This window comes from Hakea prostrata, chromosome 5, assembly GCF_041222555.1.
Source record: "Hakea prostrata isolate BN-2017 chromosome 5, UWA_Hpros_2, whole genome shotgun sequence".
Taxonomy (NCBI): Eukaryota; Viridiplantae; Streptophyta; class Magnoliopsida; order Proteales; family Proteaceae; genus Hakea; species Hakea prostrata.
This window is the reverse complement of record NC_142604.1, coordinates 53,050,109-53,073,924: the sequence shown is the minus strand read 5'-3', so window position 1 is coordinate 53,073,924 and position 23,816 is coordinate 53,050,109. Positions and strand designations below refer to the sequence as shown.

The window sequence follows — 23,816 nt, the reverse complement described above, 5'->3', positions numbered from 1 at the left end:
AAAAATGACTCATCAAAAATCACATGGCGAGATACAATAGTCTTCCCAGTGACAGGATTAAAACATCTGTATCCATGATGTTTAGGGCTGTACCCAATAAAGGTGCAAGGAGCTGATCTAAAATCCATTTTATGAGAATTAAAAGGACGAAGAAGAGGGTAACAACAACAACCAAACACCCGCAAAAAATGATAATCAGGCCACTGTTGATAAAGCCTATGAAATGGAGAGTCAAACTGAATAGCAGAAGAAGGAAGCCGATTCATTATATAAACAGCAGTGTAGAAAGCATCAGACCAAAATTTTAAAGGAAGCCCAGACTCAGCCAAGAGAGCAAGACCCATCTCCACAATTTGTCTATGTCGCCTTTCAACTTTCCCATTTTGCTCAGAAGTATAAGGACAAGAGAGCCGATGGACAATACCAGAAGTGTCCAAAAGTTTAGAAAAACTATGAAACTCACCACCCCAGTCTGACTGAAAAGATTTAATTGTAGTTGAAAATTGATTCTCCACGAGAGACTTAAAATGTTGAAAAACCTTCACGGCATCAGACTTATGAGAGATAGTATATAGCCATGTATATCTAGAAAAATCATCAACAAAAGAGATATAGTATCTGTGACCCTCAACAGAAGCCTCATGTGATGGACCCCATAAGTCAGAATAGATGATTTGCAAAGGAGCAGTAGTGTGAGCAAAACAGCGAGTAAAAGGCAACTTATGTGACTTGGCAAGTTGACAAGAGGAGCAAACATTAACACTACGAGGACCAACACATGGTAAATGAAAAGTACTAAGAATTCTTGAGACAGCTTGGATATGCAAGCATGACCAAGCCTAAGATGCCATAAATCGGAGGTCACCTTAACGACGAGATAAGGCAATACCTTTATGTATAACATGCTTCACAGTAGGTAGAGAATAAACACCATTGTCAAGATGACCTTTCAGCAGAATATGGCCCGAGGACAGATCCTTGATATAAAAGCAGTCAGAATGAAATTCAAAAAGAACATCATTATCAGCACAAAACTTGCTTACAGACAACAAGTTATTTGAAGCAGAAGGCACATGTAAAACATCAGTCATCTTGAACAAATTCTTATCATAAAGAAAAGAAGAATGACCAATATGGCGTATAGGCAAACCTGAGCCATCCCCAATCATAACAGAGTCAACACCTGAATACTCCACAGGTGAATGAATATTTTGTAATTGAGAAGTAAGGTGATGAGAAGCCCCAGAGTCAGGAACCCATCGGGCAGCAGCATGTTGAACAGGGTGATGAGCAGCAGTATGAGCCATATTAACTTGAGGAGACTCAGAAGCATACCTCTGAAAACAATAACGAGGTGTGTGGCCAGTCCGATCACAAATATGACAATAAAATGTACGATCACCTCTACCAGCACTTCTGTTAGCATAACGACCACCATAACCTCTATGTGCACCTCTAGCTGCATATCTACCACCAACAAAGGAACCCCTAGAAGAAGCAATTGGTCGAGAAGATGAGATGCCTCTTGAGTTACTCCTGGAGTGCACATACGGAGCAGTACGAAAAGACTCAGATCCAAGAGAGAATTGAGCAACTTGAGCAGTAAGATTTGTGACATCATGAAGAGCATTGTTAATCCTTATTTCTTCACATAGAAGGAGTCCCTGAAGATCAGTGAGCTGAACAGGAGACTCTCTGGTAGTAACAGAGGTGACAAACGATTGATATTCAGATCCGAGTCCTCCCAAAATGAACAAAACTTGCTCAGAATCTGATACAGGTTGAGAAGCTAGAGAAAGAGCATCTGTAATTTTCTTGATGCGAAGAAGATAAGAAGTAATGGAGTCAGAGCCCTTCCTCAAATTATGAAGCTGCATTCTGAGTTGCATCACCCGAGCTTGAGAAGAGGATGCAAATGTAGAGGAGAGAGCATTCCAAGCAGCAAGAGAGGTAGAAATGCCAACCACTTGAGAATGCACAGATTCAGTAAGGGAAGCTAAGATCCAACTAAGAACCAACTGATCATGTCGCTGCCAAGTGAAGTAAGCCGGATTAGGAACAGGAGGAACTACAGAAGAATCAAGATAAGGAGAAGGACAAGGGCTCGTGCCATCAACAAAGCTTATCAAACCAGTGGAACGAAGCAGTGGCATGAATTGAGAGCGCCAGACTAAATAATTGTTGGAATTGAGTTTTACCGACAAAAAATGATGAGCATTTGACACAGAGAAAAAGGAAGATTCAATGGATGAAAACATAGCAGAGGGTGGAGCAGAGGTGGAAGAATCAGAGGTCATTTCACCAAAAATATCAAGAAATCACAAGAAAGAAGCCAAGAAGATCAGCCAAAGAATCTGCAAACACGATGGAGAAAGCACTTCAAGAAAGGCCCAAACAATTGAAGAAAAATACTGCAAACCAAGATCGCACAACCAGCAGAGTTGGTTCAGACAGCACAACAGCAGAAATCAAGTTCACACAACCAGATCGCACAACCAGCAAAGTTTAGTCTTCAGCAGACACAGCAAGAATCGCACAACACATCAAGATCGCACAACACATCAAACACAGCAGAATCGCACAACCAGCAGACACAGATCGCACAACCAGCAGAATCTTAGAACCAGCAGAATCGCACAACCAGCAGAATCGCACAACCAGCAGAGTTTAGTCTTCAGCAAACATAGCAAACACAGCAAGAATCGTAGATCTCAGCAAACGCAGAAACGCAGAGTTGCAGAAACGCAGATCTTCAGCAAAGAGTACAAACACAAAAACGCAAGAAGTTGGTGAAGATCAGAAACATAGAACAACAGAACAAACAGATCAAACACAGATCTGAAACACAAAGTTCAGATCGACAACAGAGACACAGATCTAATCTGAAACCCAGAAAAGAACAAGAAAGATCAGAAAGAAGCTTTGAAGCAGAGACGAGCGGACAGGATCGAATGAGCGACTGATACCATATTAGACAATATTGAGTGAAATCTCTGTTCTCTCAATATGAGAATAACACATGTGTATTTATAGTATGACAGAATAATACACGATACGGTATCTAAGAGAAAATACACAATACAATACTTTTATACAATACTTGTATCTCTAACATGCCTTGCTAGGAAGTTTGTAGCAGCTTTAACCTCTCGCAAGTGAAGCACAAATTGGCATTGTTGGAAAGAATCTCGTACGGACCAAATCTCTTCCAGCAAATCCGACATCTGCCATGGGATGACAAGTGATTCATTAATGAAGTTTATTGCTTGGAGCGAGTCACTACGAATTTCAACTTGGTCATAACCGCCACGTTTTGCTGTAGAAAATCCTACTTGAATAGCTTTCAATTCCATCCTTAGAACGCTGCAAGCCACACACCCTCCAACAAATGCAAACAGAACTTGTCCACAACTATTTTGTGCTATGGTACCATAATCACCACGCTCCCCAATAAGGGAGGCATCACAATTGACCAAGACCTACCCCTCTAGTGGTTTGGGCCAAATTAATTGCCGCGCGTTCCTCTAGATGATAATATACCACCATAAAGTTCCACCAACCAAAGAATTCCACACAACGGCATGGTGGTGAGAACCTTCCACAGGTATCTAAAATGATTAACTGGAAAAGCAAGGAAGCATTAGTGCGCTCATTCCAAAAGATGACATTGTTTCGCGCCTCCCATATTATATAAACTGCAACAGTGAAGCTAAACTCTCGGACCTCCTGCATCAAGGAAGTCCCCTGGAAGTGATTTTGAATCCACTGGACTTCTTCACGCCAAGTGGGCAAAAGAGCACGACTAAACCCATTTAAAAAAAGAAGTCGAATCCAAATTACCGCAGAGATTAGACATGACCAAAAAAGATGATCTTCACTCTCTGGTTCAACACCACACAATGGGCAATCGGGGGAGATCGAAAGCCACTCTTGAATTGCAGTCCATGCAATAAAGGAGTAGCTAGTGAGGTTGCGAAGATGGAAACCAAACCAGATGTGCCTATGAAACATGCTCCAATCATTCCCTCACAGAATTCCAAGCGCTACGCATGGTAAACTTCCTGCTTGGCTATCATGTCATCTGGCCATCAAGTTCACATTTAGAATATTCATCCTCTATGTTATTCTCCTTTTATGCAGCCTTCTTGACTTCATCATCAACATCTTTTTCATCATTAATGTCATCTTCCTTAGTTATTCATCACTCTCCAGCTTGCCAATCATCATCTGATGAATCACTTGGCTCCTACAGTTCCAACCCTATGGTGGTAATCATCTTGGTGGGCTCTTCGCTTGATCTGGACGCAATTTCAGTAGCAACTATAGTAGATGCACTACCATGAAATACTAAAGGCTTTTCAACAGCTAGTCTATTTGAAACAGTATCACCACCAAGCACTGATAGAGTATGTCCGTCCACATAAGTTACATCAACTAGATCAGTCATTTGCAATGTGTCTCAACCCTTGCTGGCGCCACCGATTCCGATGCTCCTCTCTTAGTCCAATCCGCCGTCACCATCGGCAGTTTCGCATGTGGCATAGACGCCAGTGTCAAGTGCTTCAATTTCATTGACAGTGAAATCTGTTTGTGCAACCCATTTAGGCATTTACTAAAATGAAAAAGGCCACCCACTAGAGTACAACCTAGGCTTTCCTTTGTTCATCAAGAAGCATCCCAAACAAAGGAAATAATCCCGGTGATTTAGGTTATAGCATAATATAGCAAATTTACTTAAACTAAGTAGACAATAGAGTTTGAACAACAAAATAAGAATAAATAAAAAAATTCAAAACTGAACAGAGGTTTTAGTAGGAAGATCAAAACCTGTATTGAGGGTTGAGCTTCGACACCCCAAAATGAAGAGCCAATGATGGATTTGAAGCAGACTATTCGTCTTCCTACTTTGGTTGTGAACTTGCAAAGCAAATGTTCGTATTCTGCTTTTTTTTTTTTTTGAGGGAATTAGTTTAGTAAGGCTTTTCATTTATTTATTCATTTTGATAGTATTATTTTAGTAGATTAAAACTAAAATAATAATAAAAATCCAAAAGACACAAGGATATTCTTGTCACAAAATTTATCAAACTAGTGATTTCTATTAAGCTTGTCATTATTTAATTATTTCTTGAAACCACAGGGGAGCCATATGCAAAAGGAAACTTAAATTGGACTAAAAGTGACCTGGACCAAACCTCAGGGGGTCCAGATGAAAATTATCCTATAATAAAAGACAAATATTACATAAAGGCACCAAGAAATAATCGTTTTTTTCAATGTATCCTATGACACTTGTACTTAATTATGCGTCATGTTATTCTTGTAACCAACTTCGAAGATGGACTTGTACTAACATATTTTGGTTGGCAGCCTAAATGACCCAATTCTGAAGATTTGTGGTGGAAGTAGAGAGCTAAGCCCATTACTATTCTCAATTTATGGCGGGGGTGGGGGCCGGGGCATAGCTTCCTCTATATGGTATGGTAGGATCAGATTGACCCCTTTAATATATGGGTAAAAAGTTTTCGTGACGATGATCTAGCGAATGGTTGAGAGATCTTCATTCAGTTATTCTTATATATGATGGAAAGTTCTTCTTCGCCTATAGACACAGCGCATCGTATTGGTGTGTGAAAAACTTTAAATATGTGCTCTTTCGTTTTTGTTCTGTTTAAATTCTCAATTTCTTGGTGTGTTTTTTAACACTCTAGTCAATTTCCATTAAAATAGGCAATCGAATTGTTGCTATATCATTGCAACCTTAATTCTTGTTAGAAACGCAGTGCAAGTGACTGTAAAGAACAAAGATGGGTACACACCTTGGATCTCTTGGTCAAGTTTCCACAGGGAGAACAACTGGAAATGAATACCATGGATGCTTCATGGGATTGGAGCCAAAGGTGGCCATGATGACAGTTGAAGAGAATCACCAAGGATTCTTTCAAAATGGGTTTGTGTTTCTGCTGTTGTAATTTTAGTAGTTTTATTTGAAATTTTAAAATTCCATTTTGCTAGAGGTTGAGTCTTTTGCTAAAAAAGACACCTAATTTAAATGGCTAATGGGTGTTTCTTTTGGAAGGCTAGTTTGGTGGCTAACAAACATGTCTTAAGGGAAGAGATATATTTGGAGATAATCCTCAATGATGTCTCTTGCTCTCCTATATAAAGGTGGGAGGGGTTTGTTATTCTAGTGCGAAAGTTTTTTAAGAAGCATTGGTTTTCCTTAAAGTTTGTCATAGAAAATGGATGGCGAATGTAACTTTATGGATCCCTTAGTCCATCAATTCGGAGTGCACCAGAGGGGTTGACAGATCTTGGGGTGAAAACACATTCAAGACCCATATGTGCACTATTCGAGGCGTTTGAATACTTTAAAGAAAGTACCAACCACTACCGCCGGCACGTTTCAACTCCGCTATTTTTCTCTGTATCATTAGATGGATAGACGCAACTATGCTTTCGACAAGGAGATCATTCATGCTATTTGAAACAAGATAAGTTTTCATACTTATAAATTATAATGCAGAATTATTTATCTTGTACAATTGCCCATAATATCATTATATTTCCAACATCTATTGTGAGACCATTGCTCAAACACTTGAGTTTCGGCGTTGATCCAAATACTGCAATTGGCAAGAAATTTTCTACCTGTAGTGGTTGCCTTCATTGCCACATCCATTTACCAGACTGGAATTACTCCTACAGGTGGGTTTTGGCAAGATGATTATGACAACAAAGGTCCTAGTGATCCAAAACCTTCACACTATGCAGGAAATGCGATTTGGGCAACTTATTCTTTAACTATGTATTATTTAGTTATGGCATTAAACTATGCTGGCTTCATAGTATCTTCTGTCCTAGTTTTTAATCTCACAGCAGGATTTCCTTTTCGTGGTTCTCTTCTAATAGCTCAAATGTTTATGGCGATTATTTATATATTGTCAGCACCGATTTTTTTCAATGAAGCAAGAGGTAAATTTGAAGTTGTCTTCAATGGTATCATGACATGGCTTCCATTTGTTTTAAAACGCATCTTTTGGGCTTTGACTGTAAATTGGATGAAAAGGATCTGCAGGCAGCTTTTGTTACTTGGCAGATGTGGAAGGGTTTAGGTTTCTTAACCGAGTTTCACACATGCATGCATTACTGCTTAATTCCTTTGTATCATTATCAATTGAATAGAATCCAGCAGATTTTTATGCTTTCTCACCTAAGCCTCCAATACATGTTAGAAACATATTTTAAAAGCTCATGATCAATTACTTTTTGAGATCTTGTTATCAGAACTTCATATTTGGAACTACCATAGACCTAATTTTGAAGGTTGATGTAAGAATAAACACCAAAATCACAAACAAAAATAGGAACAAATTGAAGGAACACAAATATTTATCGTGGTTCACATATCAATATGGTGTACCATATCCACGAGTCATAAAGAATATCCACTATGTAGGAAGAAGATTAGAATGAAGATCTTTCCACTAATTGCCAAAATAGTGTTACAAAATACTAGTGTTACAAAATACTCTTACCCAAAACCCAAGGGAAGAATCTCAAACCACACAATGACTTCATAAGAGAGCATATGATACATATTCATAGAATTTTAACACGTAAACAGGTCAACCCAAGCCTTCTTCGTCCATTATAGATCTCATAAATCACTAAATCAGGTTATTTAGTCACCAACCAGAATATTTTGATGCAAGTCCATCTTCGAAGTCAGTTACAAAAATTTGTATCACTCATAACAATTAAAATGCAGACAAAACTCTCCTGATGATCATCCAATGTTGAATTGTATAAGGAATCAAGTACCTCCCAAGATTTGAATGATCAATCCTCTTATTCCTCTTTAGTGCCAACACCCATGATTCCTCTCTAACTTTTGTAGCATTAATTCTAGTACGAGAAGGAATCATCAACCAAGCATCTCAATGAAAGATTTAAAGTTTAAACCAAGCTCATTTGACCTAAAGCATGGAGTGTTGAAGCATCAATTGTGCACCAAGATTGGAGAACCACTTTAGTGAGACTAAAGAAAAGAGAAGTGCATCAAAGAAGATTGCCAAACGACATCTTTAAAGTGTACGTATATTCCATGCTGATGTGAAGACTGGTGGGGAAGAGTTTCAATGTTTTAATAATTTAAGTTCTTTATTGATTGAATGATCTAACAAATGGGAGCTTAGAATGGAAATGCACACCTGGTTTGGTGACCAACACAAGTTGGAGGTCTGATGTGTGTATTGTTATGTGTGAACCAAATTTTTTTATCCGATTCAAAGATTGAATCTTTTTGACATATTTTGGTGATGATCCGATGACCTATTTTTCTAAGATAGGTGATGGAAGTAGTACCATACAACATGACCTACTCGTCAATTACTATTTGAATTAGTATAACCTTTATGTTCTCTTGTATAAGGTCACTGTGAGATTCGGAATTTCGACTTAGAGCTTTAGCTAAGGGTTTTGTAACATGTATCGTTTATTGAGTGTTGGAGATATCGATTGTAATCTTCTTCAATACATAGTGAAACTTCTACATCTTCACCCAAATGGATGTAGTACATCAAATTGGTGTGTGAACCATGTTAGAAAATGAAAGCACACTTGTTTCTCCATTTTTTCATCTACCGGTATACTATTATCAACCTAATATCACCTAAATATTGATGTTAGTCAATAAGTATAGATATGTTGATTCCAAGAACCCCTTCTCTGAGTGAACCAATTTCTTTTCCCCTCATATTAGCAGCCTGTGGGAAATCAGAGTACTTTCCATCAGCAGTAGAAAAGGAAGAAAAGTTTGATCCTTTCCTTCAGAATAGAAAAGAGAATATAATTCTTTATCAGTTCCTTTACAAGTTTAACAGAAGGAAGAATTGTTTTCACCATGGCTGGGGGAATCTTGTTCTTTACCTTCATTGGCAGGTAAGTATTTCTTCCTTCCTTCTACAAGGGAGGAAGTGTACTCATACTAAAGAATTTAAATCTATAAAACCCAGTATTACAGGTACTTGAGGACAAATTTATACTAGACGTACAAATCGGGGAACAAGTGGGAAGAGAGACAGTGCTGGGAGTACTGGGTATCATCCGCTCACATAGTGGTGAAATCTTGAAGTAGTGTAAGTCTTACACAACTCTTCTTAATTCCCTTATAGCCTATGAAAGAGTTTCAGTTTGAACATATAAAATAATGAGTCTATCTTTTAAGGTTCTAATATATTGGAATAATAGCTGATTTTCTTTTTCTTTATTTCATTATCTTAAGGCCTTCTTCTATCGGTTTCATTCTCCTTTTTGCATATTAGTTCAAAAGAGATCAAAACAATAAATTTTTTTTTTTTTTTGGTTGCCAACCCGGTTTTCAAGGCTTCGTCCTGACTATTCCGGTGTTCAACCCGGGTCGCACACCTGGCTGTGGTAATGGAATGAAAAATATGCTTAGAAATGAATAGATATAAATAATTTTATAATATCATTTTAAATGCGATGTGATGATCTTAAAAGAAGAAATAAAAAAAGAAAAGTCAACTGAAACTTAGGAGAAAAATAAGTGGGGAGGGACATGTTTTTCTAATTTAAAGTAAATGACATTTTTACGTACCATTGTTTCTCAAGTCATATAAGCATATTCTCATTAAAGTCATTATAGGAAAAACATCCACTTCTCTGCACTACATCTCTCTACTTTATATGCCAAACAAGTGGTTGAGAAAACTTACAAATTAAAACAGTATTGAATTTTTTTTAATTCAAAATTAAACTTTTAATCACAGCCTTTTATTTTGATAAAAGTGCACTACTGTGCACAGCAGAAAGATGGCACAACAAAAGATTTTTTTTCTCGTTATTATTTAGAATTTTTATATTCTTTTAAATAAATATAAGTTTGAGAATAGATACCAAACCCAAAAAATATGAAAATTGTTACAAAATAATAATGTAAATTGATTAAAAAAAGAGAGGAGAAGAAGTTACTTGCTGTTAACTTTGCATGTAGCCAAATAGGCATTTTCTAGGCAGTTCAAGGGCCTTATGTATCTGATCATGGGAGCTATGCAAATGTTCTATTTTCCTTAGGTTATATATATATATATATATATATTGATTTCATTGTCCTTTTTGTTGAGGTTGCACTAGATAATGGATCAGAAATTGATTGAAGTGGCTCAAAATGGAGATGTAGATGCTCAGTATGAATTACTTGCTAGATGTCCATCTATTCTTGAGGAGAAAAACTTTATGGAATTCCAAAAGACTCCATTACACTGGGCTGTATTGGGTGGTCATGTCACCTTTGTATCAGAAATTGCAAATTTGAAGCCTTCCTTCACCAAAAGGCTAAACCATGACGGGTATACCCCTTTGCACTTGGCTTCATCCAATGGGAATCTACGGATTGTAAAGCAACTCATGGCACTTGACAGAAATCTTTGTATGATCAAGGGTAGAGAAGGAAGAACCCCTTTTCATTGTGCGATTATTAATGGACATAGCAATGTTTGGAAATTCTTTTTTATGCGTGAACAAAAAAATATTGAGGATCTAACTCACAAGGGAGAGACTGCATTTCATCTTGCCATAAAATATGATCAAATTAAAGTCTTTAAAGAATTGGTGGGTCATATTTACATGTTAGGCTTTCTGATCTTCCATTACCTTCTAAGCTGCGAAGATCAGGAAGGCAACACTGTGTTGCACCTTGCAATTTCAAGAGGACATCGTGAGGTAAACCTCTTAATTATTCAATTTTCCATCATGCATGCATGCATTAATCTCTTTATTGTCTCGAGCTCTGAAATTTTTGCATGCAGGTGGTTGAGCTATTGCTACTGAAGGGGAACATTTTTGTCAGAAATGCAGTGAATGTCAATTGGAAGAACTTAGAAGGGTTGACAGCTCTGGATCTCTTACCATCTCATTTTCCAAATAGGGGAGAAGATCGAGAAAGAGTAGAAAGGATCCTTTGTGAAGCCCATGAGAAACAAAAGATGATATGTCCAGTGGTATTCCGGCTTCTTAAGGGTGTTGTGGCATGCTTGGCTAGATACTTGATTTATGGCCCAAGTGATCCAATTAAAGCACGAAACGATCTACTTGTAGTTGCGGTTTTGGTCGTAACAGCGACTTACCAAACTGTAATCACCCCTCCTGGTGGCTTATGGCAAGATGACAACACAAAGAACGCTACTACTGCTTCTGCTTCTGCTGTTGCTGCTGTTGTTGCTGCTCAAAATCCCAATCACAATGCTGGATATCCGATTCTGGCTACTACTTCTCCAAGCCTGTTCGACATGGTTATGATATCTAGTGGGTTTGGTTTTGCTTTATCTTCGCTCCTGCTCTTTCAACTCGCACCAGAAATCCCTTATCGTCTTCCACTTTTAATAGCACTGATGTGCATGGTGCTTAACTGCATCTTGTGGGGTGGCCTTTATGTGTCACTCGCATTTCTGATTTTGGGCTTCTTTGTGCTTTGGTGCATTTTGGGTCAATTAAGTTATCAAAGGAGATTCATTAACGACGGAGACAGAGATGCTATATAAAGGGCTCCCAGGTCACCTAGACTTACCACTTTTTAGCCCAAAGCCTTTGATAAGCCGAGCCCTCATCAAATTCAAAGGTTCAGAGTTTTTCCTGCTTCAAGAAATACATCTTTGTTCTTCCAAAGAATCTCTCCATCAGCAAACAGCGAAATCTTCAGGTTTATATCTACCTCTTTTATATGTTCAAACCTACTTGTAGAGATTGTGACTTCTGTTTAATTTGCCCAACTCAACTTCATTGGTTTAGCCATTGTAATGCAGTATTTCGTTTTAGTCTTATGGGTTTGGGTTATGGGAAAGTTAGGGTATTTGTTCATTGTGATTCGTTCTCACTGATGACCGCTATGAGTTGTTTTCCTGATGCTTTACTTCACCATATATATATATATATATATATATATATATATATATATATATATATATATATATATATATATATATATATATATATATATATATATATATATATATATATATATATATATATATATATATATATATATATATCTGTATACTTGATTCTCAAAGTATTAGTGTCGCTTTTGGTGGCAATGGTGGAGACAATATTCAGGGGACAGCTCCCATTGATGTTGAAGTATGTGTGTGTCTACATTTTCATGTTGCGTGCTGCTCGTTGAAATATGACCCTCCATTCTAAGTCTCTCCGGTGCTGAGCCAAGATTGAACATTGGGGAACCAAATATTGACTCTAGATCACCTCTTAGTCGGACAAGCACTGACACCTCTTTCTGCTACACATATTGTGAACCCATGTGGGACCCACTATGATCCCATTTATGAACTATTTTATTATATTCGAACATGGGGGCCTACATTAAAAATATAGATAGCACAATTATAGGTAAATTATAAAAATTATATTGAAATAAAACATATGGCTAAAATTGTACAATTAGAATTGTTACCATTTAGAACTTCTAAAAAATCATGAAAGAAAGAAGGTACGGAAGAAATTGTAGAAGAAAATATAGATTCGAAATGTATTAACTAAATATGGGGAAACAGTAAAAAAAATCATTGGTTATGATTGGATTCATCAATAAAATCAATGACTGAAATTTTAAATGTGCAATTAATAAAACTTAAAATTTAAATTGTTATTAGAAGGAATCAAAAGTTTAGAAAAAAAATTAGGGATACTTGGAAGGGGAATAAGTAAAACTTAAAATTTAAATTGCTATTGAAATGAATTGAATTTAAGAGAAAGTTTAGGGACTCTTGGAAGTGGAGGGGGCCAAAAATGTATTTCACATGTACAAAAATAAAATCAAGGGAAAAAAACAAGGAATATGCAAATTTTTTTAAGAAAATGGCCCCCTCGGCCTCTTAATAGCTCGCCTCTAAAGTTTCTTTAATCTTTCATGGTCTATTTGATTAGGATCCTTTCTTTGAGATGTTTTACCCCTCATTTATGCTATCAATCTTTATCGAAAAAAATACATTATCGATCTTGAAAGGTTCAAAGAGTTTCTGTTCTTGATGTTTTTAAATTCTCAGGTTACTTGTCAATTTTTTTAATCTAGTTGTTTTTCTTTTTCAAATCGAGTCGGTTCCATTATTTAGTTCAAACTTCAAACCTATTACTTGAATCATCAAACTATCCTATACCTTTTGCCGTCATTCAAGATGACACCTTGGAATTTCTCCGAAAAGAAAAGACTTTCGAAGAAGTATGAGAAAAGCATTCCATACGTTCGAGAAATCAAATTTGTTGCATCTAGAACTTCTTCGAGGGCCGGATACTGAGATGACCACCTTAAGAGCCCCCTGCCAAATTGGAATGGATGAGATGCCTGCACTCATAAAGAAAACAAGAATGGACCGGCCAAGTTTTGGCCGGGGAACCGCCTCCGACGCCCAAGTCAGCCTAGGCAACAATAAGAATTCTTGAGAGAGTTCTCAAGACGTAATGAATAACTGGTAAGATGAATCTCATACCTTTCTCCTTGTAGGATGTGGGCTTATATAGAGGATACCTGGAGGCAACGTTTCCTCGGATCTCGCATAGTTAGTTGAAGAGTGGGTGAGATATCTTCGGAATAGTGACTCCTTCTTTAGCGGGCCAGATAGAGCCGTTACTTGCTTGTTTATCTCCCCAATTCTTGGAATGGATATGTTGAGTAGTTATTCGTAACTAACTCTTTTGACATAGTCTAGAAGGTCTTCTGGAACTTACTTCAAGTGTGGCTCTCCAGGGAAGAGTACACACCTTCCCGAGTGGGGGTGTGTGTCTCTCCCGAGGGGCTCCTCTTGAATCTTATGAAGGAGGGGGACACACCAGCCCTAGTGGGGGTGTGTGTCTCTCCCGAGGGCCCTTCATGATCCATGCTCTCCACAACACCTTTTAAGCAAGCATCAGAATCAACTTCTAAGGGAGGAAAAATAATTAAATTGAGAATTGCCGCCATAGAGACAGATTATCTGTTAGGAAATTCTTCACAGTCATATTGCCACTGATAGAGACAGAGCCATGCTTGCATCATTGCATGCAAGCAACACAATGAAGGTTTGGGGGGGGGGGGGTTTAGGGATTTAGTAATCTTGCTAAAAATTGCAACTCATTTGAATCTATCTGCAAGATCTTTAAGTTTTGAAGTGTGATGCAAAAATTTACTTTGGTGTTTTGACAATCTTATTCTCCAAACTAAGTCTGCCTAAGCCGCCAAATCGGTGCTGTGAAATCCCCAGATTTCTACCCCTTTAACCCATGGTTTTAAAACCAAAAACCTAGGCCTTGATTTGGTGACAATTATGAACCATTCAATTCGAGCCCAAAGGATTGGAAATTGAACCAATGTTAGTGGATGACCCTTGTAATGACTAAAAAACTCTCCTAGAGTTTAAGTGAAGAGAGAAGATTAATCCCGATGGTGTAAAAAGGGTGATTTTGGAACATTTTTAGATTGGCGATGGAGAATCCAATTGACACGAATAAGGTATCAAATCGAAGATCGTCGAAAGACCTTTCCAACAAGCTAAAAATCATCAAAATCAGAGTTCGTTTGGGGGTCCAACCATAGACCAGAAGTTTGAGCCGTTTGGGTGAACCAACCCCCACCCCATTTTCTATTTAGGAGCAAAATTGGAATTTCGGATTTTAAACCCTATTTATGTTTTATCTCATCCGTAAACGCATTTTTTGAGGCTAAAAAGAGGCGGAGGCTTTGGAGAAAATGATAAACGAAAGAGATTAGCGATTTCCATTCTTCCGAAGGTTTTTATGATCCGAATCTTCACAAAATCATTAGGAAATGCTAGTTTTCTTTAACCCTTCTCTTTAATCAAAGTTGGTGAAAGTTTATCTTTCTTCTTTCATGGAGATCTTGAAAGGGAAGGTTGTTAGGTATCTTGGATGCTTTCCTTTCTTGTGTTAATGTCACTTCCTAGTTTGTGGGAGTAATTTCTCTTCTTTCCTTTTGAGAGATCTTAAAGGAATTCATGTTTTGTATATTGAATGATTCTCTTTTCTTGTATTAAGGTTCCCCTTGAGTTTGGGAGTAATGGTTTATCCCCTTGCAAAAGACTTTAGAATTTGACTCCCCGGATCACACACGGGTGATTTAGGAGAGCCAAACTTGGGGCTTTTTGATTTAGGTCAAATTTAATCAAATTGAAGGTACCCGTAGGATCCTTTTGTTTCCAATTAGACTTTCCCAAAGTTTTGCTTCATTATAGACTTCGAATTGGTGGCAAATTAGTAACCATTCACAAGTGACCCTCTTTAACCTAGTTTTCAGATTTGAGTTTTCGTGAGAAGATTTTAGGATATCCTTTGAAACCCAAATTGGCTCTAATTTGTGATAATTATTTCTTTTGCATGAATAGGTTAATATATCTTTACTCACTAATTTGTGAGAAGGAATTACTAACCATTGGAGAAAAGAACAAAATAAAAGGTGAGGAATATACTTAACTTTATATTACATGTGTAATGATGTTAGTTACTTTTCATTATTGATATCTTGTATTGCTTTAGTATTATCTTGTGGTTATTTTATGTCTTTTGTTAAATATGAATTGCTATAATTTATGTTTATTATTACTTCTGATGTTGCTCCTTGCTTTGAAATCTATTATTGTCGTTATGAAATGGAATGTGATTGTATAAGAGGAGAAATATTATTATTTCCTCTACCTTGTATTTTCTACTAGGGTTGTGGGTTCACCCATTGCCCTAGTGACATTATATGATTGCTTATATTGTGGTTGAGAATGGAGAATGCCCTTTTGGCATTTATGCCATAGGATACCAGAGGAGGCGGTATGGGACGCATTCCTATGGTGTCCTTGGCTTTTTCCCGATTACTGATTTACATATTTAGGACATGTCTAGAAGTGTTTGGTTAGTTGACCTCATGAGTACTATTACCCTTTCGGCAGGGGTATTGAAGCCGGTTAACCCGTGATGTTAATGGCTGGGTCCTGTGTGTCAAGCAGGCCCACTATCATCATAGAGAGGTAGGGTTGCATATAATAGATAAGGGCTTATGGACGCTCAAGACCGGTGAAATGACCCGTGAGAGGACATGGAGATCATCCTATCCATTATATGTGGATGACCACTAGGTTAATGAATTGGGTCCAACAGATGCCTCCCGCTGAGGATTCCATTCATAGGTGGGAAGGTATTGAACCAACAGAGCACTAGGCATGAGGGGAAATATCTGGACCATATGTAGTACAAGACCATATGACCTTGCCTTGGGCCTAAGATTATCCTTGACACGCGCCAGATCTTATATCAATGGTGATGTGAGAGTGGTGACCTAATCCCCGACCATGGCTTGACAGGACTTTACACAACAACCGCGGAGAACCCAACAGACGTGCTTTAGTGCCGTGAGGGAAGAGTGATGAGACCGCCCAAAGAAGACTGGTATGTACTTAATGCGTGTCTACCATAGAGACTTCATGATAGAGTTAGGAGCACAATCATTCACATATCATATCATTGTCATTAATTACATTATTGATATTCATGTTATATGTGTGGTGTGAAATCTTGTGAATGAATGTATGATATGATGTTGAGTTGATCTCACTGAGTTCTTTTGAACTCATTCCTTTTATATGTCTTTTTCGATTAGAATATACTGCAGGTTATGAGGACTCTTTCCAAATGGAGGATTCGTTGCCAACACATCTTCTTGAAGGAGTGACCGAAAAAGAAGTTGACGCACTTGGAGCTTAATGCAGTGTGGATTCTATTAGAGAACTAGTTTAGTTTATTTTTCCGCTGTGGATAAAACTACTCTATTTTCTTTTCAAAACTCTGATGTTATACTTTTATTTTGAAGTAATGGATGATTGTAACAATTATTTCAGTTTTGATAACTTTATATGTGAAACTTGATTTATTTTTGTCAATTTAATTATACTATATCATGTTTTGTATGGATTTGTCCTTGAACCTAGATCTTTAAGTGTATCACCCCCACGGGCATTCGGGTATGACCGAATCCGGCTGGGTGGGGTGTGACAGGTGCCCTAATTTGAGGATCTGATAATGAATAATTATCTCTTGGTGAAGAAGTGATTAGGAGTAACAAAGGAGTTTAGCATGTGTGAATGAAGAGAGATCGATGCTTGAGGAGAATTGGAATTAGAGAAGGCCCTAATGAGGGAATTGTAGATGAATACATGTGATTTCCGGAGTTGATCAAAGAGGATAAGAGCCCAGATTCAGAAAGAGGTCATGCCACTGCTTGAACTGACAGAATTCCTAGTAGTGTTTAGTAGGTTAATACACAGTAGGGTTGATTTTTTTCTCCCAATTATCAAACCGTATGTTAATTCTATTTGGATAAAAAAATTAAAAGAAGAGTATGATTTTAGTGTCTGAGAATTGATAATGCTCATGATTAGTTTGGCGGTTCAAGTAATAAATTTGTACTGGATAATGTTTTTTTCTTTCTTCAGTTAAATAGGCGCTTTATATTAATACTAAGATATAAATATTACATAGAAACTAGGAATGAAAGTAATTGTAGCCATTCTGGTCTTGCTCGATAATAACCAAGAGTCGGTTTGGCAAATGTTCAACCTAAAGTTCTACTTCATTCTCGTTTGAAACCAAACTAGCCAAAAAGTCAGCAGCTGCATTAACCTCCCTCAGATGATGTATGAAGACACAATGGCGAAACATAGGTCGCATTCCCCAAATATCCTCTAAAATATCACGAGTTGACCATAATGCTTCACTAGGTTGAGCAATTTGTTGGATTGCTAGAGTGGAATCACTACGAATTTCGACACAGGAATAACCTCGATGACGTGCGTATCACATACCCAATCTAATTGTTGTCAATTCCATATGTATGACACTAGGTGAAAGACATCCACCTTTCTAAACAAAGAGAACCTCGGCAGTGAGAATTTCTTCCAATTGCTCCATATCCCCCTTGATACAAACCAGAGGTGGGCGAGTGAACTGAACCGTCACAATTAATTGCAACCCAGCGAGAGGGAGGTTTAGACCAGCAAAGACGCAATTCAGCCGATAGAGCATAGTTAACAGTAATTTGCCAATTTGAGAAGAAAGAGCGATGATTGGGAGGATCCTCCGCGCGTTGGACCAGATGTCAAAAACGATTTTGGGTATTGCCCAATATGAGATTCAGCATCACACAGGCTCGTCTCCTATCATTCCGATAAGGAATGAAATTACGAGATTCCCATAATCGATAAACTGTGGTTGTAAAACTGAACTTACGAACCTGCATCATAAGAGAGTCACCTAGATAGTGAGAATGGAGCCACTGAAGTTCATCCGATAGCGATGGCAAGACCGCACGCCAGATCCAAGCGGAAACAAGGCAATTAAAGAAACATTAGCCAACGCATAGCTATTCACCTTTTCTAGTGGTAAAACAGAAGTAAAAAAAAATAAAAACACATTAGGGGAGAAGGAGATATGAGGGTTTGTGTACAAATCAAATGTGAAACTTTTAAGTAAAGGAACACTTATAAGTAGAGCCTAAGTATAGGGACCGATAAAAATTTGCACTTTTTGCTTTTATGGTTTGTACTTTTATTGAGATGGTAAAATAATATAATTTTTTGAGGTAAAAATAAAAAAGAAAAAAACTTGATTTTCAACTATGATTACCATCGGTCAGTCACGTCACAGAGTTGTTTTGGTGGTGATAAACACTTTTTAGTGAAAAGGCCATGGGTGTAATTCTTCCTATAAAGTTAAATGTAATATTCTTTTACGTTCTTTACCAAAAAAAAAAAACTTTTACTTTCTATATGAAAAAGCACTCATTAAGAAAAAAGAAAAAAGAAAAAGAAAAAGGAAAAGTTGAGTAAACAATATGATATATATTTATTTTTTTGAGCAAATTGCAATGGAAATTTTAAAACACTGACACACCCTAAAATTGATTTTTATTGGACATATTAGTCCAATTTATCGTTGAAAGCGGTTAAATCGTTGTTTATGTAATCCTGAGAAGGATTCTGATCTTGTGGTTGCTAGATGAAGTCCGCATTCGTTGTCCAGGATTCACCGAGAGAAGTTTCAAAATTTAAAGGATAAATCTTTCCTCATCGAATCATCGAAATTTGCCGCCAAACTCAAATTAACATTCAGAAAATCTCGCTCATTTTTTTATTCTTGTGTTGCGCACTTGCGAGTTTGTGACTTCTCATCATCCTCTTCAATGGCGAAATAATAATTTCTTGAGCCTGCCCTGCTCTTTTCACTGAAAGGTCCTGAAACCAGAGAAGAAGGTTAGATTTCTGATCTTTATTTCTTATGGTAACCTTTTTTTATTCTGAATAGTGAAATCTTTCAGTGTCGTTTCTTCATATACCTGTTCTGCTATTTGCTATAATGGTACGTGCTTATCGTTTATGACCACAAAGACCAGTAAATGAACTTCCTTCAAAATGCGACCTTTTGAACTTCTTAGGTATTCTCGCTCGCTTCTGTTTCTGGTTCTCTGTAAGCATTGCTAGCGAGTGCTTATTAAACGGAATTTTTAGGGTTTTTCTCTTATTTATTTTTAATAAAGGATTCGTTAAATCAGTTCTGATTCATTTTGGGATGATTGTTTTATCTGGAGACTGAAAGTCTCGGAAAGATCCAGAGGGTACTAAAAGTCCATTAGCATTGTAATCATATCCGTATAAGGCTTCCGAGTCTGAAGCATTGGAGGTATAGTCGCAAACACTTGATCTTGTTCCATGTATCTTACTGTATTGGAGGTAATCATATTTGTGGGCGATGTTCGTTCCCTAGGGCCTAAGTTGGACTTCCATAGACTTTACCAGTTCACCACTTCGCCAGGTGGTTCTCAGAAAATTCATGCTTCAATTTTTAAACTTTGCATATTCATCACAGGTTAACAATTTATTGAATGATAATTGACAAGGCAGTCTATAAAACAGAGAAAGCATTGAAGCATGTGACAGTTCTACAGGGGGTTTGATTTAAATATAGACATATTTGTGGAAATAATCAATGCAAGAGGCTAAAATGCAAGAACATGAAATGATGAGAATCTTTCACTGAGTCGAGGGGAACTCCTGGACTCCATAGTTAACACTGGGGACCCAATGAAACAGAATGAATTAGAAGTCTAGACCAAACTGGTATAGTAATCTAAGGTGTGCAGATTAAAAATAAAGACAAATTTTAGCAATGAAATCGAAAGATGAATAGTTTGAGACAGGTTTAGTGGTGAGAGCAAGAGATAGTGGTTGATGATACTCTAGACGGCTTGGCAGCTAATCATTCAAATCGAGTGACATTCTAGTGGAATAGTACATAGTAGATTAATGGAGGGACCAAGTTTGAGCTTGTACTACTTTTCATGTTGAACTTTGTAAATATGAAGGTGCTGAAACAAATTTATGAGAGTGCCACAATGATATCATACGATTGTCTTCATCCAAAATTTTTTTATGTACAGATAGAGGGATTACTACTGCTTAAATATTAATGTATTCCGTACAATTGTGTTAGTTCTCAAATTAATTAAACCATAAAGTATAATCCGTGCTGTCAGTTCACATGGGCATAGATAATAAGGGTAGGTCATTGAAGCACTGAGATTGAGCAGGACCATATAATTTCAGGAATAAATCTTGTAAGTCACTCGAACATTTTTTGAGGTTTAAAATGCTTGTTCGTATTAGGTTTTAAGGAAAATAAAATTATTTTGTATTTCTTTAGTATTTTCTGGACTCTTTCAGTGGGAGTTTTGTTTGCAGGTCTTGTAGTTTTCCTTTAGTTCTGATCAAGGTTGTTCTGTTGCTAGAAGTGTGTGGTTATGTTTAACTGATGACTAAAGAAAACTTACCAAGGCAAGTTACAAAATTGTATTTATTTATTATTATTATTTTTTAAATTTCTGATTCTATTCATAAATCTACTTGTTTTTCTTATCACTGCAGCAAAACCAATTCTGGTAGAGATTCCAAATGTGATGGTAAACCTCCCAAAATAAATTGGTCTCTTCATGCTGAGGCTCATAGTGACTTCTTGTGCCAAAACAAGTTCTTGAGTTCAAATTTTCTGTTATCCTTAGAGACACAAAGGCCCCATAAAGGATCATTGGTTGCCAGGTATTTACTGATATGTGGTTTTTTTCCCTTCTTCTTCCTCTATTTGTGTTCCTTAGTAGTTTTTTAGAGATTATTTTGGCAAGTGACAAAAATTATTAGGAATTAAAGTAACAGAGTAACATATCATGGAACTATTTTCCTTAGGGAGTGTTACTTACATATGGGAAATAGTGCCCTGCATTTTATCCCTCAGGAAGAAAGAGAAGAAAATTTCCAAGTCATGGCCAATGGCATTTTGGTGTACACTACACTCTATCCTATGAATTTCATTTAAGAGTCAATATTCATTTTGTGTATTTTAGCTGGGTGTTAGTTGATGTATTTTAATCTGTCTTTAGAGTGATTATATAAAGGAACTTTCGCGAGAGAGTTTGTCACCTCACTCATGAATTGAAATCAAAGTTTGCTATTACAATTCCTTCTCTATGGAGAAAGGAACTTCCGTGAGAGGGTTTGTCACCTCACTCATGAATTGAAATCAAAGTTTGCTATTACAATTCCTTCTCTACGGAGAAACCTTATGTTGGACCCCCCAGCCTAACTCCTTGTCCTCAACCCCATATCAACTTCCCTTCCTAATTTCCTTCCCCCCCCCCCCCAAAAAAAAAAAAAAAAAAAAAAAAAAAAACAAGATTGTTTGGAACCCTCCCGAATTGGCTCTTTCACCACCTCTTCTACTTGGAACTTCACCAGAATCCCCCACCCAAGATTTCCTCATCCACCGTCATATCCGCGTTCATCCTACTAGTATCCACTACCCTCTGGGTATGGAAAATTTGAACCACCTCTTCTTCTCTTGCCCTTGCCTCCATGAACATCTGATTGAGAGTGTCGCTAATTACTCTCCACATTCAGCAGATCTTCGATTTGTGATCCTGTAAGCATGGTTGTCTTCAGAGCTATGATTTTGCATACTTGATGGAACTTAACCTTTGTAGGTAAACCACCAAATTAGGGCCCTTAAATCAGATTTGGGAAGCCATCTTTGAGGATGTAGTTCCGAATTTCATCTGCTTCCTTCAAGCTCCTAGTTAACACCCCAAGGAACAAACACATTGTTGTTTTTAGTTTATTAGTCAGATCTCTCCTCTCTAATTGGCATACTTAATTTAGATCTTTCCTCTCTAATTTGCATGCTCGAGTTCAGTTGATTTAATTTTGACCTACAGAGCTTTCCCTATTTATATTGTTCTTGTTAGGTCACAGTTAATATATCTAAGTTCAGTTTTCACTCCTCCTTTACCATTTGATTTGTATTATTAACAACCTTCCTAATGCTAGAATATTTTCTTTGTGAAAAGATCATGCTCGGTTACTGTTTTGATCATTCATATAAGTACAATATTAGCAATGGGATGGAAAATTAATCTCAAACTACTGCTTATTTTCTTTTTCTTTTTTGGGGTCAAAAAGTAAAAATTGTATGAATTGAAAGTAGACAAACCAGGAGACCTGGTTAATAACAAAGAAGTATCAATGTCTAACCTTATTATATGGGCATTCTTTTTGTATATAACTGGGTATATTTCACAATGGCAGTTTTTAGTCGGTCCATCTGGAGCTTGTGAATGCACACTTTTAGGCACTGCATTTGTTTATTATGTGGTGGAACTTCTTTTGTCCTTGAGATAATTTCTGACAGATGCTTTATTTATCTGCATGAACTTCTTTACATTTTTTCTTAGGCCAATGGCTTGTCAAATTAATACATTTCCAAGGATGCAGAGTTCAGCTGTAAACAAGGTAATGCTTTATTTTGTTGTAACCAGGTTTCTGATAATAAGATAAATGCTCTATCTTTATACTCTTCTTTGTGGCTGTATCATCTTATCCCCTATAATCTCTTTATTATTCTATTTTATCATTTCCATCATAAGCCATCCCTTTATATTAAGAGATTTAGTTATCTCAAGAGTGAAATTGTTGTCTCCATTGAACAATTTAGCCTTTTAAAGCTGCTGAGGTGCTTTCATTGGCTATACAACAACAACAATCCCAACCTTATCCCAACCAAATGGGGGTTGGCTTCAGGGATCCTAGTTGAAAGTTGAAACTTAAAAAAATTGAATTAGAATAAGAGGGTAATCATTGCAAAGACACAAACTCAAGGGCTTTGAGCTATAATTAGTCATGTAACTGTAACGTAGCTGCAGCGATAGCTACCCAAAAACAATGACCAAACTATTAGCAGTCGGCCATGGGAATTGTCACTCTCCAATCAGCACAGTTTGAAATCATAGGAGTGAGACCTAGGCTAAGCATATTTCTTCGCCACTTCTCCTATAGTTATCTTAGCATGCTCTTGCTCATTTGGTTCCCTAATCTGAATTTGGCTGTTCTTTCTATTTGGAGGCCTCCAGTGAACAGGGGGCCATGCCACCTTCGTTGACTCTTTCTAAGTTTATCATGGATTGGAGCTACACTCAGCCCAGCTTCTAATTTTGTCTTTCCTTATTTTATCCTTCATATTATTGCCCCACATCCACCTCAACATCCTCATCTTTTCAAAGCCAGATTTATTTATATAACATTTATTCACATCAGCTTTTCACACCATACATCATAGCTGGTTTGAGGACAGCCTCCCATAAAACTTTCCTGTTAAGTTATAAAGGAATACACTGATTACAAAATTCTCTGGATGCTTCTCTAGTTCAT

General features: G+C 37.2%; 1 protein-coding gene and 1 long non-coding RNA gene across 2 annotated transcripts; both read left to right on the top strand.

The window, feature by feature from the left end:
* Positions 1-10,161: 10,161 nt before the first annotated feature.
* LOC149016503 (ankyrin repeat-containing protein BDA1-like) lies at positions 10,162-11,564 on the top strand. Its single transcript, XM_089156773.1, has 2 exons — positions 10,162-10,746; positions 10,833-11,564. The coding sequence occupies exons 1-2, from the start codon at positions 10,162-10,164 to the stop codon at positions 11,562-11,564; spliced, it is 1,317 nt and encodes a 438-aa protein (XP_089012899.1).
* Positions 11,565-19,161: 7,597 nt separating this feature from the next.
* LOC149016502 (uncharacterized) lies at positions 19,162-23,162 on the top strand. Its single transcript, XR_016173537.1, has 4 exons — positions 19,162-19,319; positions 20,805-20,897; positions 20,988-21,158; positions 22,844-23,162. It is a non-coding gene; the product is annotated as an uncharacterized LOC149016502 (long non-coding RNA).
* The last annotated feature ends 654 nt before the right edge of the window (positions 23,163-23,816 follow it).

Bases quoted from the DNA above. Each gene is read 5' to 3' on its own strand.
- LOC149016503 (XM_089156773.1), top strand. From the start codon at position 10,162: ATGGATCAGAAATTGATTGAAGTGGCTCAAAATGGAGATGTAGATGCT. The intron at 10,747-10,832 runs GTAAACCTCTTA...TTTTGCATGCAG, and splicing joins TTTCAAGAGGACATCGTGAG to GTGGTTGAGCTATTGCTACT.